The following is a 19,493-nucleotide window of genomic DNA, read 5'->3' as shown; positions in this document are numbered from 1 at the left end:
GCTAGATAAACGCCGGAAGAAAATGTCGAAATTTCTACATGTATATCTGCAGAAATTTATTTGGAGAATGTCTGTGTATTATTCGAACAACTAATGTCATTTAATCCAGTATGAGTTGTGATATGATTAATGATTACCATGACGGTAGATTCTCTAACTCTATATATAATGGTGCTAGGAAATCTCTAGCTTGTGTATTATCTATCTACATATATACTATGCGTCTGTCACTTATGCAAGCACGAAATTCTGTATAGAAGAGAAATCTTATTCAATTATATTAACGTACCTACCACCGTTTCCTCATTATTATAAATATATATTTTATTTTTTTATATAAAATTAGAATGATATGTTATAATTGTAATAATTAATACGAAAGCTGTAAAATATAAAACATAATATTTCGCTATAATTTAGTTATAAAGTATCTAAATATTATAGCAATCTTAAATAATAAAAATATTAATTGTAAAAAGAAAAAAAGATAACAAAATTACTGTAACTTTAATTAGATTTATATATGATAAAACATTTATGACATTAAAAAAAAAAAAAACAAAACATAAAAATTTGACAATTTTTAAATGAAAATTTAAGAAACATTGGTCTTCATTTTGTATGCAAGTTAGTAGTTTCTTTTTCTTAAAGGGAATATACTTCTACTTTGACTTGTGCGGACTCACGCCGTAAAGATTTACACTAGGGGCACGATTACACTTTGAAAAGCAGTCTCCTGGTGTTGCAGGAAAGTAATTTACGAGTTTCGTTGTATGTATGCGTGTGTTTATGTGTGTATGCTTCCCTTTCTTCTAACAAGAACGTATATGGGTGTCAGCGTGGTACGTGATAGTATGCAGTTTAATGTTACGAAGGGGTGTGTACGCACGTGTACATGTATGTATATGGTTCTCTGTAACTCATGCTTCTAGCGTAAAATAATAAGCGTGAATCATGTTCGTTTCTCTTCAATGCATTACTTTTGTTGCTGTGATTTAAGATATCTACTGTTCCAACAATGAAACTATAAGATACATTGGCATATTTATTATCATAGTTCATATTGATTTATGCTTTTTTGTTGCATTTTAATTCATTTTTATTATTCTACAATTTATGCAAGTACAATTATTGAAAAAAAAAAAATGTATGTTAAGTAAATATTTACACTATTATTCTTTATTTATTTGTATAATAAAAAAAATATAATATCGTAAATAAAATAAAAGTGAAATATATTCTCATAAATATATAAAATAATAAACAGAGAAAGAGAGAAAGAAAGAAAGAAAGAGAAAGAGAAGAAAAAAATTTAGAACAGAAAAAGAGCAAAAAATAAAGAATAAATATAAATTATGACTATTTTTTTTAATATTGTTTTTATTTTAATTTTTATATACATCCTTTTTCGTTATCCTTTTTTTCAACAATATATCAAATGATTTTTAGTTTATATTTTTTTCAATGCTTTTAAATTGACGTATTCTTGTGTAGAATCGAAAGAATAAAAATAAATGACGCTGGATTATGGTCCATTCATAGGGTTTTTTTGATAATACCTCAATCAAAAGGAGAAAAGTTTTGAATATAGTTTTTCTCTCTTTCTATTTCTATCTCTCTTCTTCTCTCTCTCTCTCTCTCTCAGTTTACAAAACTTTAGAAATGCCTTGTATTTTTCACGCTGGCCTTTCAGTTTGCTCGCAAATGCGCGTATTTTTGAACAATATAGTAAGAGTGTATATTTCAATCAGGCCGGTTGTGTAGGTTTATGTGTATATATATATATATTTTTTTTTCTTCTTTTTTCCATTCATTTGTTGATCGCATAGAGATTTTTTTGCTCTTTCTCAACCGTATCTTCTCAAATTTGTCAAAACTCCAGTTGTCTAGTTCGATATAAAACCTGTCTTTGTGCGGTCCTTTTATATGCGATTCTATTTTCGTGCTATTTGTTTCGTGCAATTTTATTTTGTGAGATTTTTTTTATGCGTTATATGAATTCCAATGGCGTTTTTACAACATGATTCAACGATTCCTTCATATCAAAAGTTGAAAAATACATGACAGAGATGGGTCTTCCTTTTAAAGTGTTGTAATTGTTGACAATGCACCCGGCCATCCTTGTTTAGAACATCCTAATGTACAAATAGTGTTTCTACCACCAAATTCGACTAGCCTTGTACAATCACTGGATCAGAGCACAATCTCAACTTTCTTTTTTCGCCATAGAAAAAATGGACACACGAAAATTAATCGATCGTTTTAAGCGAGATTTTTAAGCGAAGGACGACGAATTTTCCACGATTCGTCGATATTGTCTTTGATGTTTTATATTTTTTTTTGTCTTTTTATTTTTCTTTTTTTTCTATTCTTTTTCGAAATATCTTTTATGAGAGGAGAGATAAAACAAGAAATTAGATTTAAGTGGAGCTTTTAGCGAGAGATCTGGGCACACGTATAATACACCTACCATTTTCCCGTTTACTTGCTTTAATAAATAACATCTTTTAGCAGTTAACGATAAAGTGAAAGCGTCATCACAACGTTGGAGAAATAATATATAAGAAATTATTCATAAAGTGCTTGTGTCGAATGAAGCACATTGAAGTCCGTTTCTTTGATGCCATACGTACAGCGATATACACACACATGCACACACACACACACGACAGTGACAAGGTTCTTCTTGTGCGTTATCTCACGCTTTTACTTCGATTGAGTTGTTGCATAGAACGGGAAGATGAAAAACATTGTTCTTGACTTTCACAATCATTGTAAGGAAATTTTTATGAGTTCATTGACAATAATTAATCCACTAGGATCTTATCATCATTGTCATTGTCTTCACCTTCGTATTCTAATATTATTAGCTAATTAAAAAATAAGTAATTTTGTTGTGCTACTTTGATTTATTCGCAATTAATTTCATATAATAATAATTATTCGCATTATTAATATCCAGACAAACATACGTATCATTTTTATATAAATTACAAGCCTAATAATGAATCAAAAGTGTTATAAAAAATGATCATTGATTTGTAAAATCGTCTATAAATTTTTGGTCCCATTTAAATACTTACGAACCCACCATTTATACGCATCATTTTTATTTCGAATTAATTATTTAGATTTTCAAGTAATTCATAAAAAAAATCATTGTCGCAAATGTGCATAATGTGTTGATATAAATCTTATCGAAAAGTAATTCTCTTGATGTTTATATAAAAAAAAAAAAAAAAAAAAAATAGATATACATACAAGCAAGAGGAGGAACGGAAAGAGAAAAATATTCAAAGATCACGGGAAATCAGTTTGCCGTAGCAGTAAGCTTATTTCGAAGTACATCGAATAGTAATTTAAATGTCATAAATATTCGAGTCAAGGATGGTAAAACGATTTTGAAAGTAGGTAGGGAATTGGATTTTTGAAGTTTTCCTGCCCTACCTTTAAATTTACTAACTTTTCAACATTTTCGAACGCTTTTAGAGTCAATATTAAATTACACAAGTTTCACTTGGTCATTAGTTATTTATATTTAGATAATCAGTTTATCTTTATCAAAAGCAAGACAACTTTTCGTTATTCCTAAATATACATAAATAAATGAATGAATAAATTCAAAATGACGGAGACTGAATTTTATAAAACAAGGTTAACACTTTGCATCTCGCGGTAATAATTTAAGGTAAAAAGGTTTCTTTTTATTTTTCTTATGACGACAGAAATATATATTCTCCCCCTTTGTTCGCGCGTTTCCTTTCCTTTCCTTTTTTTTCTTTAATAAATAGATAAATAAATAAAGAAATTCAAAGTCAGGACTAAATTTCATAAAATAAGAAATACATTTTACATCTCACGGTGAAAATTTAAGGTAAAAGGGTTTTTTACGACGACAGAAATACATTCTTTCTTTTTGTTGTTTTATTTTTCTTTTTTCTTTTTTTGTTTTTTTTTTTCCTCTTTTCTTTCTTTCTTTCTATCTATCTGTACGCTCGCGTGAGTGTGTGTGTGTGTGTATTTTCTCAACTTTTCTCTCTTTTTTTCTTTCTCTCTCTCTCTCTCTTTCTTTTTCTCTAACCTCGTCACAAGTCTTTTACTCGTTCTTTCCTTTTGATGTACATTTACACGTTTTATTGTTCTTTATTCTCTTTTCTTTAGTAAAATCGATTTTTTCTGTCCACTGTATATATATATATATGTGTGTGTGTAAGCACATAAATGATTTTAAAATGATTGCTTTTTCTTTGTGAAACGTATGTTTTCTTCCATTATTTTTATTTGAAATAATCCATTGCGTCAATTTAGATTATAATGTAATTATTTAAAATAGATTTTATTTCATTTCACTAATACGACATGTATGTGATAGTCAAATTTAAATAAATTCGCAAGTCCGGCAATGTAAACTAATCAAACAAGTACTAGAGTATAGTTTATATTATAGTTAGAATATATTAGCGAACTTTGCACGATTGGCAAATTCCGAAACGTAATTTAATTTTATTTATGAAAGTTCCCATGTAAAAAAATCGTTTATCTTTATTCTAACTGTATTATTTTTTTTTTCTCTATAACACGAAAAAGTTTATCGCTAAATTCGTGATCGTTGGGAACAAATAGTTGTATTGAATTGTACAACTTTTCCTTCGATATATTCTTTGCCAATCGATATAAAACCACGAAACAATTTTTACGGGGAGATTTTGGAAAGTCGCGTAAAAGACCACGGTAGAGGGGCAGTGTGGGGGGAGGGAGGGGAAAAAGTAATAAGAAAATTAAAAAAAAAAAATGAAACAAAAAAGTAAATAACAAGAAATACAAATACCATGTTGATCGAATATCTAATGCGAAAGAGATTTGTGAGTATGTATGTACGGTGCAATATATGCATTTATATACTACATAATGTACACGTATACTTATGTTACGTAGGAAGGCTCGCATCCAATCGCAATCTTTTTATGCAAATTGCTGACAAACGGTTGAATCCGTAATTGCGAAGGGAGATCCATGAGATAGTAGTTCTTATCGATTCTCTTCTATACATTACATCGATCTCACTTGTAACAAATGCCAGCTTTTAAATCTCTTGATTTTTCTACATTTTTGTTGCAGGACGTAAATCGTATAAACACGCACATGCATATACACGCACGTAAGCAAAAAACGATGAACGCTGCGGTGACCATTATTCTCATTTGTAAGTACAAATAATTATTATTAATATAAATAATCGAAGAAAGGAATTTTTTAGGACATAAAAAGAAAAAAACAATAAAGTTAGAAAAAATTACTATTGATTGTCATTAATTTATGTATTTTCTTTATTCGATAATAGGAATGATTTTGGTATTGAAATCATTTTTGTTTGATACTTTGATCTCTTTTTTGAAAATGATTAAGTTTAATAAAATTTATTGGAGATTAATTGTTACATAAATTTTAACGTAACTTGAGGCTATCTTCGTGAATGTCGAAAAGAAAGAAATTTTCGGTTTTTTGAGTACTCCAGTCGAGTTCAATAGCCGTCAGAATCGATCCTCTTAGGTAATATATTACAGCATCCATAATTCATTCGAAATTCAAGCGATCGTATCATGTTACGTGTATGGTTTACAAAAAGAATATTATCGGCATCCTGTTTTAATAGTTATCAATATCATCATCATCATCATTTTGATTATTATCGATTTCGTAAAAATCGATCAAAGATTCCGAAAGTTCAACTTACGTCAATCGAATTGAATATTTTTGTTCTTTCTTTTTTTTTTTCTCTCTCTCTCTCTCTCTTTCAACGTTTAAACGTAAACTTTTCATTAAGCATTTTCAACGAACATGATTCACGATTCTCAAAGAGAAAATAATTATAGTTCGCGTTCATACAGTAGCACATGTATATTTACTCGCGATATCATGTTAGCGAAGCACGAACTATGATCTTTTTCTAAGAAACAATCGTTTCTAGGTAGTACCGTCGTGTCTGACGTGCGTCGATTATTATTCCGCTCGTTGCAAAGATTTGCAACACGATTTCGAACAATAATAACCCGAATTCGCAACGTATCTACAACAGATGTTGATACAAGGGGAGAAGGGGAGATCATTGTATCATTTCCCGCCCGGCTTATTTTCTATGTCAAGGCTACGCTACTTACTATTATCGCTTAATCATTCTCTATCGTACCATTTCTATTTTTTTACATGAATATTTTACTACCGTACTTTTCTTTATTTATCTTACGATCGATACAAAACACGTGATCCTAGTTGTTCTTTGATGAATTCAATATTTTAATATTCTAATCTATATTTTTTATTTTATCTTAATATTTTACTATCGTTATAATATTTAAATTTTATATTTTTATATAGTACAAAATTAAAATAATTGAGTATATATGAAATAATTAATATAATTAAATTCGAGGATTCTGTGGTAAGCGAATAGAAAGAATTGTTATCAATAATAGAACAATTGTTGGTCAGAATTTCTCGGTATCGTATTAAGAGATTATGATTTCAAGGACAAGATCGTTCCATCGAAGAAAATTTTGTTTCGCAGCCTTCGAGGAAGTTCCGTTATTCTCTTCGCAAAATTAGGATGCACTTCGAGCGTAACGATCTCTCAAATGCGATAAAGTACAGAACGATCCTGAACGACGGCCTCGGACCTGGGTTAAAAGCAATGAAGAAACAACTCGATGGTTGTTTCCACCTTTCGAAGACCTTCCCTCCTTCGATTATGTAATCGTTTTGTTCTCGTCAACAACAACAAAATATCTACTAAAACGAATGCAAATTGTTTTCCTTAAAATTAACAAATGGAATCAAAAATATCTTCCTAGTCGAATAATTATTTTCATTTTTGTATTATTTTTCTTCCTGTTATTTGAAAAATCATCCATCTTGAATTAGGTACTCGTCTCGTTGCTAAAAAAAAAAATTAATAATTAAGAAAACGTTAACAACAATCGTTCGTAAAACAAATATATTTTTTCAATTTTTATTCTCTCTCAAAGAGAGAAGAGAAAAAATAAAAATATAAGAAACAAAAGAAAGAATATGGAGTTCGATAGACCTTTCCCGTACTTTTTGGAAGATAAGTTTCCGTGGACGGTGAGAAATTTTCTCGAGTGAACTTTCGCGCTTCGAACTCATCAAATTCCATAGCGCCTTCAGGGATGGGGGAGGGGAGGGGGGTACGAAGTTTTCCATTCTGTTTCAAGAAAGAAAATAAGGTGGAAGGGCCGAAGGTGGTGGTAGAACGGAAGGGTGGTAGGACGGAAGGTAAGCCTCCGAGACAATTTATTCCATGCTCTTTCCACCTTCCTGATCGATAAAACGGAAAATGGCCCTGGCAACGCAAAATATTAGTTCGATATATTGGTTGAGACGTTACAACTTTATTTTATCTTATTTTAACTTTTACCTCGCCAACGGCTATTATCCTCAATGTTTATACAGTCAACTCGATCTAAATATATGAAAACATCGTTTCCTTATGATTCATAGATCAACCGGTGTATAATCAAATAACTTTGTATAGGAATTTTTCAATTTTTTAAATAATTCTATTCTTTGTATAAATTATAAAGAAATATAAGAAATAATTAATTAGCGAGATAAATAAATACTTATATATATATATATATATATATACTTAATCATATAATTATATAATTATTATATATAATATAAATAATAATATTTGTCATTTAATCAACAATTTAACTATCGACAATAACAATCCTATCCAATATAGAAAATAACGTTCAAACAATTTTATTGTTAATGTACTTTGAATATAAAAATAAATTAAATAATAGTTAAATGTGTGTGGTAATAGAATTATTTTATTTTATTTTTTTTAAATTTTTGTTATGCTTACAAATTGTTGGAATATTTTTTGAGGAAGTATAGAGATACTTACATTAGATCATATAATAAATCCGATACGATTGGATCTCTAATTCGAGGATATCGTTGTAAGGCTCATCTTGACGAAGGTGCTACCTTCGAACGGCAATCCTTGACTTTTACTCATACTACTCTTACTAAAGGATGCCACGACGCTCCCACGCGATTCCTCTCGATTGCACATCTCAAGTATACCTACTCGATATTATGGTACCGTGCATCTGTCATCGGTCGAATTAATATCTATGAGGAAATACTATTTTTTTCTTTCATTCCATATTTTTCAACTTAATTCAAATTTGCATCTCTACCATTAATTATTATATTACCTTAAATTGAATAAAATTCTACTCAATTGATACTAAATTATAATTCAACTAATTAATCACTAATGTTAATAAAAATTATTTGGACAATAACTTACAATATTTGATTTTAAATCGAAATGAAGTTAAATAATATCATTTGTTCATTAATAATGTATACGTTTATTTATATTTTATAATGATTTATGATTTGTAGATCAGTAAATGAAGTTGTTACAGATTGAAATGTAAAAATGACGTCACTTTAATAATATATAAAACATAATTAATACATGATAGATAGAGGAGTTTCCATTCCATTTCTACTTTTTTCTTTTTTTTTTAACCAATCGAAGTATCTTTACACACATTTATATCGAAATCGAAAGCAATCGAGTTATCACGATATTATATCATGTTCTTTATCGTAACATAAAACCAATAGGAATTAAAGTATCAAGAGACTTCGATCGATCATATATGCATACGTGTAAAGGTGAAAGGATGTAAGATTGCAAATTAAATTCATTCATTGATATTTATTTATTTATTTCTAATTGAATTTATTAATTAATATTATATTATATAAAAATAATTCTAGTTTATAGAGAGAGAGAGAGAGAGAAAAATTTATTGACATTTCAATTGAATAATTTATCATATAATTTATCATATCTGTATATATAATAAAAAAAAAAAAACAAGTTATATAGCAGTAAAAATTGTAACGGTGTTAAGAATTGTAATAATAGTTGTAAAAATGGAAAGTAACGAAGATGAGAGGATGAAATCGATACACGTTGGTAATATAAAATTTCCGTTATATGGAGAATAAACTTTTTCTACAAACGCTCCTGGAAAACTTAGATCGTTCGCATAATCGTCACGACACGAGTATTAAACTTCCTATCATAAACCTTCTCTCTCTCTTTCTCTATATATAATATATACTTTCGCTTACGAATAGAATTATGTAAATATGTATAATAAATCATCAAAGAGTTAACAGTCCGATTTTATGAAGTCATTAAATTTAAATGATAGTAAAAATTCGCATAATTATTGGGAATAAAATAAGGAAATTATAGTTGTAGACTTTTCTAGTACTTTCAAGAACACGATCGATATCAATTTTAATTGAGAATTTTTAAACACTATATATATTCGTATTTTATATATTTTATTTAGTCTTCTAAAATATATAAAAATTTTTTAAACCTGGAGAAATAATAATAATAATAATAATAATAATAATTAACAAAAACAAGTTGTATGTACAATGAGGCTATTTTTTTGTTTTTTTTTTTAATTATAATTTGATCCATATTCTTATTCCCGTATATAATAAAATTTTATTATTTTTTTCATTTCTTTTTTTATTATTTCCACATGGTAATTCTCGGTTAGATTTAATGATACAGCTTTTACAAGAGCTCATTCATCATACTCCGAGGAAAAGTTTTCGAGACTCTTCGAGAACGAAGCGTGTAAACCGCGAACCGAATATAACTTTTATAAAACTCATCTTTTACCTTCAGTTCAGGTAAACGCAAAACTCTTCGGTTAAGCTAATTGTAAGATTGATCAAATTATATTACACTGTATATCGCGTTTATGATTTTTAACAAGATTATAATTAAAATTCATTGTACGTAGATAATATTAAATTTAAATACGTATGCATAACTTAGAATAGAGTAATTCGTTTGATCATTTAATTCAATAACAATAATAAAATCCTCAATGATAAAAAAAAAAACAGAAGTCAAAGAAATAATTGATCAAGAAACCGTAGGATTTCCAATCCTTCATCGGATTAACATTACGTTATTCAATTTTGAAAAGGTCAAAATGACTGTTCCTCCCCATTGTATGCAGCATTTAAATTGCACTGTAATGATGTCCTTTAATTAACGTAAATGAAATGTAATTGTTCGCTTGTTAGTATAGCAAGGAACGCAACGAAGCATCGTAAATCCAGAAAAGGGATGACACTGAAATTTACTTCGTTAAAGACCAAATCGTATTCTAAAGTCAAATATTAAGCAAGTTTAATAAATCACAATTTATGGTATCGTTCCTAGTTATAATGAGTTTCTTTTATAACGTTGAGAGAAACATGTTATTGTAAATTATACCTTCGTGTTGTCATGAATATATATATATATATATATATAATATTTTACAAACAATATAATAAAAAAAAATTTAATTTAAATCTTTTAAAAATGATTATAAATATTAAAATGATTAAGTATTAAAAAATTAAGTGTTAAAAAGCATTATTGTTACGTATGATTTTTTTTCTTTATTTCTTACTGCTATTCTATGTCGGAACTTTATCAGCAACATTCTTCTTCAAAACTTTCTTATAGGAAAAAGAGAATAGAAGAATTGAGAAAGAAAGAGAGAAAGAAAGAGAGAAGTACCATAGCTCGATTACTCAGTTGGTTTCACAGTTGGTGATGTGCCGCAAGTACAACAACCACATAAACTAAATATCTTTTACCTAGTAAATAGGAAACCGTAGTGGTGAACTTTGATATCGTTCATTCGTTAGTATATATATGCTACAAACCAACCACAACACTCCTATTAATCGTATCTACGAAATTCTTCCTTACAAACAAGTTGGATATCCTTTTTTTGTTTATTATTTCATTTACCCTTTCAACTATTCCTCCTTTCTGCTGTTCCAATTTTATATATCTTTTAAATTCTTTTTCTAATTTTAATCATTTTTTACATTGGCTGTATGAAACGTGCTTTCATTAAAAAGAATGTTGTTATTTTATAATTTAATTACGAATGTAAATTACTAAAATTAAGTTTGCTTTGCTTATGAAAGTAATGTTATTTTTTTTTTTTTTTAATATCGCGAAATGAATTTTTAATATCACAGAAATAAAATTGTATGTTTTGTAATTTCTATATTATTAAAATAATTTTTACATTTTTTGTATATGTATATATGAAAGAGTAAATCTTTGATATATATAATAATGGGTTGACAACTAAGTGAGTGCAGTTATTTTTAATAATAATCTATCGACAAAATCCTCTCAATCACTTAGTTGCCAACCCAATACATAGGTGTAGTATGTACTATCTCTCGAATAAAAGAAAAACGTTTGAATCCAATATATGTATATCGATCCAATTCTTTTGGAATCTACCTAAACTTATGGGTACATAAACGATCTAATAAATCCTTCGGTGTCTTAGACAGCCTGAGAATGAGACGATCAATGCAGCAACCCAGCCCCGATTTTACGACTTCCTTGTCGGACAATACCACAACGAATCAGCTTGCTTGACAAGAGGATTCGATCGAGAACAACCAACGTTTTTCGAGTATCTAAGAACTTCCAAAGACGTTTTATGTTTGTTCGCTATCTGTCACTGTCACTCTCGATTTGTGTTTAAGCATTTTATTGTATTTTATTATTTTTCTTGAATTTGTATATTTTGATTTATTTATCGATTGAATCGATTGACGTTTTCAATATTTAATTTTGAAAATAATTTAATCAATAGAAATTAAATTATTTTTCATTTAAATATGCATTTCTTCTTTCGATGTGCATTTATACAATGCATAGCTGGATCAAAAGATTTTTCATGGTTTTCAAAATCGACAATCTTTAAGTTAATTTATTTCAGAGTATAAGATTACAAGAAGTTTAAGAAATTTCAGACCATTCTATATATGGAAAAATATAATTTAATTTTTTCATGCAAAACTAAATGCCTAGGAAATTTAAGACCTTCCTAAATATAGAATAATATAATTTTTTTTTTAAATTTGATACTAAATAAATACGTATAATAAAAGAAACGTATAATAATTTAAAATAAAAAGATAAACATTCTTAATGATTCTTTCTATCTCTCTCTCTGTCTCTATACATCTACATAAAAACATAAATACGTGCGACCTTGTTATCGATCGCATTCACTCGCTCATATAATAAATCAATAGAACGACTTTTAAAATGTGTATAATGTTAAGAAGAAACATAAATAGACGATACGAAAGAAATGTCGTATAGAAACTTTCGGTAAATCATTGACGACGACGACGACGACTCTTGTCTGTGCTGTTATTTTCTTACGAGTGAGAGAAACTAGTAGTAGCAGTGGTAAAAGTAAAACTTGGCAAGGAAGAAGATTGGTTGGATTCGGATGCGGGTATGGATTTGTAGAACATTTAAGCTCTATTTAGACTTAGAAAGCATAGCTAAGCACGTTGATCGACACCGAAATCTTCTAACTCTGTTAAATTTAACTAATTCCTAGAATATGTCGAATGTTCTCGCGTTTTAGGGCAATCGAATGTTATGGCAATCGTAGCGAATGGTGTAGTGATTTGTCAGGGTTTGGATTACACGTTGGGGATTGCTTTTACATAATCAATCAAGATTGAGAGCTACTCGGTAACCCTAAATCATCCCTTCTCTAGTATGCTTTATCTTTCCCTCTCTCTCTCTCTCTTTCTCTTTATATACATATACTAATAGAAAGATATATTATTGGAGTACGAGTATCATTTGATCGAAAATCGAAGAACAAATTTTCTTAGTTGCACGTTGTTTCTAAACAATTTTATATTTAATAAAACATATATTTGATTTTTTTTTAAATTGACATCTAAACATTTTAATGTACAGTAACTTAATACGTATATTTTATATTTGAGAAATTTGATAACCAATATTAGATATTAATTCTGTTTAATGGATAATATGTGTAAACGTGGATAGAAAAATTAAGTAATTAAAAAATGTAGGATAAATAGGCTGGTAATTTCGATTTCGAATAAACGATTAAATCCTGCAATGACCTTAAATGTAATTAACGGGGTAGAAAGTTAGCTTTGAAAGGGATGCTTTGGGAACTAGTTCCACGTTATTAAACGTAGTTATGTGTCGTTTTCGAAGGTAATCAAATCAACTATCGTACACTTGGATACACCCTTTGGGCTTTCTTATTGCATAATATTTTACTTTTAAAATCGTTATATCTATATATATATATACGTATGTATATTACGGACAATTTCTTTCTGTCTTATTTTCTTTTATTTCTTTAAAAAATCGATAAAATATCAAAGAGAAACGATCGTTGGAGTTATTTTAGTTTCTTTGAGAGCTCGTAGTAAATCACTACTCCAACGTGATTTCTTCAGGCTATTTTAACACAAATTCGTTCGATTCGATTCAATTCAATTCGATTCTTTTATTTTGTATTTATACATATATTGTATGATTATACATTTTTTTTATTTCTTCGAAATACTCTCATGTACGAGTATCGTAAGATGCTTTTCGTTCTGAAAAAGAAGCTTATTTGTAATATAATATTTATAGTAATATTATTATATTATTATTATTATTATTATTATTATTATTATTATTATTATTATTATTATTATTATTATTATTATTTAGAAGAATTTTTATTAGTAGTTAAGTGAATTAGAAAAAAAAGAAAATTAAAATTTTTATTAAAAGATTTTTTAATTAAATCCTATTCGTAAAACTAAATGTAGAAACTATTATTATTATTATTATTACTGTATTTATATATATATTATATTAACAAATAATATACAGTATTGTGAATAATTATTAATTCCCAACTCATATTTTCAATAATTCTGTCACATTACGCCGAACCGAGCAGCCTACCGCACGAGATAAAATTATTTGTATAGGAATTCTATGGGGATAAAGAATTCTAAAGGTGTTGATAATCTAAAGATAAACCAAAATAAATAGGTAATAGTTTCTAAAAGCTCAGGTTACAGGCGATAGAAATAATTCTAAGATATTTGGTCTCCTCAAAAGAAAGGGTCTCATGCTTGTTCCCCCTTATGTAAACAAATGCAAGTTTGAACGGGTAAAATTCCGATAAATGTGGAAGATACTCTCTCGCTAAGACGTTACAGGCGTTAAAAGAAAGAACTATCGATGACCAATAGGAAATCTGTGATTTAATAAGAAACGCCCTGTAGGATAAAGAGAGTCCTTCCCCTCCCACTATATGCGGGGTATAAAAGACGGACACCAGACCGGAATAGAGAGTTATATAGAGAGTTACATAAAGAGTTATAGGCAGTTATACACTGAGTGATATACAGAGATAGATGCATATATATATATATATATAAGTACGAATAATTTATAATAAGCCTGAAGTCAGTAAGTGTTTAAGTCTTAAGTGCGACTATTTATATATAAAGGGAGTTTTTTCTTGTATTTTGTTCTATTTTCTTGTGTTTTGTTAAAATATATGATCCATATTTTGTACTACTTCGTTAAAACTGTTATTCACCCCGACCTTTAATCGAACAAATTCGATATTTGAACGATGAACAAAACAATAAGACATTTTTTGATATATTTCAAAATTTATTAAATTATTTTAACATCATTTAATATTAATAAAAAGAGGCTGTTTTTATCTATAGAAAAGTAAATAATCTTTTACAAAAGAATGAAAAGCTCGTTGAGTGAGAGAGAAAGAACGAAGCCCGCATCGCATCGTGAACATTCCAACGACATTATCTCTCAAGTTTCTCGTACTTTCTTTTAATTCGAGCAGTCTAGCAGCGTGAAGTGATCTAATTAAGTTCGTCAAAAAGAAGACAACCTTTATGAAACGTTTACTTGAAAATTTGCAAGCGAATATTGTTGTATTTAATCGTCGAAATGAAGGAGAAAAGTGAAAAGATTGTCAATGCGAACGAATGAAAGGGGAATGTTGCAAAGTTATTCGAGAACAAAAATTCAAAGAGAACATTTATTCATAAAGTAAAACTTCTTTTTGTCGATACGAAATAATATATCTAAACATTTAATAAAATATTCATTCTATTTAAAATAAAATTACGAGAAATGATGAAATCACGTTTTATTCTGACTTTTGTTAAAACTATAATTAAATTTACTATTAAACGAGATAATATTAAAATTCTCTGCTTGTTCTCTAACAATAAGGTTCTACAATGTTCGCATATCTTTTGAAACCTTCTTCCCTCCTCTTTACTCAACCCCATCCTTTCTTTGAAACCATTTCCTTCTTGGTTTTCCTCTCCTTCCTTTCTAACATTTCCCGTCTAATCCCATACTCCTCTTCCTCGTATAACATAACTCTTCTATACTACCCACCTATCGTAGAATTATTTTATTAAAGCCAAAGATGATCGTCGAATCATTCACACGATTCTCATCAAATCTTTTTGTTCCTCTTATCTTAAGAAACTTATCTAATCCAAGGAAAAAAATGATTGAATATTTTCTGCAAAAAGAACAAAAATAAAAAAGGAAACTAGTTAATGACTCGTTAAAATAAGAAAAGTATTGTTCGGCTGTAAGGAAAAAAGATAAAGAAAAGTAGATAAATGGGATTGATTAAGTGCGAACGAGCGAAATAAAAAAAAAAAAAAGAAAGAAAAAGAGGGAGAGAGTGTGAGAGAGAGGGAGAGAGATAGATCTAGATCCGTCATCCTTAGACCGAAATTAATCCTTTGGTCCTACCTCGTAGACAATTACAATATCTCAGATGAAGATGGGAATACATATAGTAAGAGTAGTAGTGGCAGCAATGGTAGTTGCAGCAGCAGTAGTAGCAGCAGCATCGGCGTAGGGTCTTCGGTGATCCAATTACCGTCAGAATGGCTTTCCAGTTGTTGGAGTGCCTGCTCATTCGCTTCTCTAACTCCTCTCTCTCACACACACACACATACGTGCGCGCGCGCACACACACAAACATACATATAAATACACGCATACGCATACGCGCGCGCGCGCACATCTATACACACACACAGAGATACATAACACACATATTTACACAGAGATAGGACAAACGTATATAGATGTGGGTATATGAATTATATATAGTATATATATGATTACATACTTACACTTCTACTATTGTAGAGACAGTACACGTCTAGTACAACGGACGACACGAAATCCGCTGCGGTCGAGTGATCATTTGAAATGCATTTCGATGGGACGCGTTAGACAGTTGAGAGATAATCGACGTCGATCGTATCGTTTCCATCTACGATGGTCCTTTCGAAATCAACACCAAGAGCTCTCTTCTATTTTAACGTGATTTCTCTGTTTCGCTCCTTACAAATAGATAGATAGATAGATGGATAGATAGATAGATAAGTAGATAAATGGATGAATCAATGGGTAGATAGATAAGATTGATCCTCTTTTCAGTACTTATCCGTATTTGTATCAATTGCAAAAATGTACACATCAATGCGTTTAGATAATTTTTCAATAAATCGATATATTTGCATTCCATATAAGTTTCATCGTTTTTATTTCAAAGAACACATCATTTTTTGTTATGATTTCTAAATATGAAACATAAATCGTATACATAGTATATTGCAAGAGCGAGGATCAGTAAAAACTAATAATAATAATAATAGATCATTAAAGAAACCATGAAAATTTGTTCTTACGACAGGATCAAATGAAAGGTAGGATGAATGAGCCATAGTAATAGATACCAATATCGATAACTTATCAAACGAAAAATTTTATTAAAATCCCTTAGGACCGAGAGAGGTAGATAGATAGATAGATAGATAGATAGATAGATAGATCACGAGAAAGAACAAAATTCAGGCGATGAGAAAAAGATGGAAAAAAAAAAGGAAAATGTTCGCATAGAGAGATAAAATTGAATTTCGTTTGAAAATTTGCCGATCGTTCTCTCGCTTTGGCTCGTGAACTAGCTCGTTGACCATCGTGTTGAAAATGGACTAGGAAGGGAAGGGAGGTGGGAAAAGGAGGGAGTTGAAGGGCTCGAAAAGGGAGAAAACGCAAAAGGGATTATTAACGGTGGATAGTCGGTGGCAAAACGAGAACAATCCGGCATAGTTTCGTCACGCTTGGCTTTTCGGAATGGCTTCTCTGCAAAACGTCTATGCACATACGTATATATATATATATACACGTATATATTTGAAAACGCGCTCGTATATGTATATGCGTCCTGACCCATAATGAATCCTTAAATTATACTCGTACGCGTCGCTGACCACAGAACAATCTAATTCCAACATCGAAACAAAGACCCTTCTAATTAGTCCAACGTTAATTTACTCTACTGTGTCTTTCAGGTGTCGCAGTTACGGTTCTGCCTGGCCACTGCGAGAAAAAGGTAAGCGTTTTCTATTTCTATCTTTTGTTTCTTTTTTTTCTTCCTTTTTTATTCTTCATATATCTTTCTTCCTTTCTTTCTTTCTGGCTTTCTTCCTTTCTCTTATTTTTTTTTTTTTTTTTTGTAAGGATATTTCTTCGTTTTTATCTTTTTCCATTTCATCCACTCTTATCTTTTCTTCTCTTATTCCATCCTAAAATTCATTTGCTTCCTTCTCTTTCCACATTTCATATATCTTTTTTAATATTACATGCACTCATTCTCTCTCTCTCTCTCTCTCTCTCTCTCTCTTTCTCTATCATTTGCGTCTATCTATCTACGTATGTAGATGTACTATATATATTACAACAATTTTCTTGATTTCTCTCGTGAATTTTATCTTGGCGATTACGTTACGTCGATTTCTTTGACCTCCTTTATTCATCTTCTTCTATCAGAGACTAACATTTTTAAAAACTTACCTTCCACTCCATCTACTTCGTTCCAGGCAAAGTTTGCTTTAACTTTTTTACGTCGGTGTAATTTTTCAAGGATTTAAATTTCCCGCGTGTGCATTTTTCCAGGGAATTCATTCGTATATATAAAAAAGAAACAAAATAATAAAGAATTTCATTACTCTCTTTCTTTCTTCCTTCCTTTTGTTTTTTCTTTTAAAATTATTTAATATTAAATACTTTTAACACCTCTTATCTCCTGAATTCCCTAAATAAATGATCGTTACCGTTAGTTGCGCATTATTACAAAATTTTCCAGACAAAACGATATCATACGGTTGTAACATCATTTTTATCGTAGTTACAAAAACAAAACAAAAAACAAAAATATAAAAAGAAAGGAAAAAGAAATAGAGAGGAGAAAATTTTCATCTCGTTGCTTTGAAAATTCTTCTTTATCGTCTCTTTTTTATTTTTCTTTTTATTTTTTTTTTTTAAAGATACTCGAAGAAATTATTAATAGTTTTTCATAGAGCTCGATTTAATGAACCCTGCTAGGGTATGCTTAATTCGTTGAGAAGTTTTATTAGTTGAGGGTTTATCGATCGATCGAATCAATTTAAGTTTAACTTTAATATTGATCTTCTCTCAACGTGCTTGAAAATTGTTATGAAAGGGTCGTTTCAATTTATTAAATTCGTTGGCCCTTTCATTATATTTATATATAGGTAAGGCAAACAAAATTGACAAATTCATCCACTAAACTTTTTTCTTATTTGTATAATATTATTAATTCCATATAAATTCAGTAGTAAATACGTCTTATGATACGATTCCTACATGGGTTGTCAATAACGAGCAATTTAAATCCCTTAGAAAATTATATCCCACCCTGTACATTGGTGTAAATTATACTACTTATTTGTTTCCGATCGATTCGATTTGTTTGTAGATTGGTTTACAAAGAGCCATTTAAATTAACAAATAAACGCATCCATCTCTTTCTATTTCATTTATCACTTTTCCCCAGTGATAACACGTAGGTAATAAATGCTAACATTCAAAGACTATTTCATTTATTCAATCACATGAAATATCATTACTAATATCAGCCAAGCTAATTGCTAAGCTTTCTGTTGTAATGCGATAGGATTAAATTAACTCATTTTCATTAGAGCGAATATCAATTCAGTAGCTAGTTATATTCCTATGTAGAATCCTATACAATTGTAGTTTAGATATTTATAGATAACGAAAATAATCATAATCGACAAGAGGAGAACAATTATGTTTGATATATCAACGATTTCATCATTGTCGTTTATAAAGTAATTAATTAGGTCTTCGCGTTTAAGTCGATTTATCTTAAAATTATAAAACAAAATTTTTTGTTTTAATATTTTTCGATTAATCGTTTAGCGTTTGTAATCTAAATGACGTTAACTCGCGATGAAATAAAATAAATTATTATAATAATATAGTCAACTTATTTTAGAATAGTTAAACTTTAAAAAAAATAAATTTTTGATCTTCTTTCGGACGACTATTATATTTTCTAGGAGCAAGTAATAAAGATCATTAAATTCTTCGTCATCTTGTTATAATAACGTCGTACAAACTCGAAAAGTTACTTTAGCAT

The 19,493-nt window shown here is 29.3% G+C and overlaps 1 protein-coding gene across 2 annotated transcripts in view; it reads left to right on the top strand.

Annotated features, from left to right (window-relative positions):
- The window catches only part of LOC122519544 (flocculation protein FLO11), an 85,573-nt gene that overhangs the window by 49,257 nt on the left and 16,823 nt on the right, over positions 1-19,493 (top strand). For both annotated transcript variants that reach the window (XM_043639059.1, XM_043639058.1), the window contains exons 2-3: positions 5,119-5,203; positions 17,380-17,420. In XM_043639059.1, the coding sequence (XP_043494994.1) occupies positions 5,143-5,203; positions 17,380-17,420 (102 nt within the window). In that variant the 5' untranslated portion in view covers positions 5,119-5,142. The remainder of the gene's footprint in view (positions 1-5,118; positions 5,204-17,379; positions 17,421-19,493) is intronic.

Source organism: Polistes fuscatus, unplaced genomic scaffold, assembly GCF_010416935.1.
Source record: "Polistes fuscatus isolate 324 unplaced genomic scaffold, CU_Pfus_HIC Scaffold3, whole genome shotgun sequence".
In the NCBI taxonomy this organism is placed as follows: Eukaryota; Metazoa; Arthropoda; class Insecta; order Hymenoptera; family Vespidae; genus Polistes; species Polistes fuscatus.
This window is presented reverse-complemented; position numbering and strand designations above follow the sequence as displayed.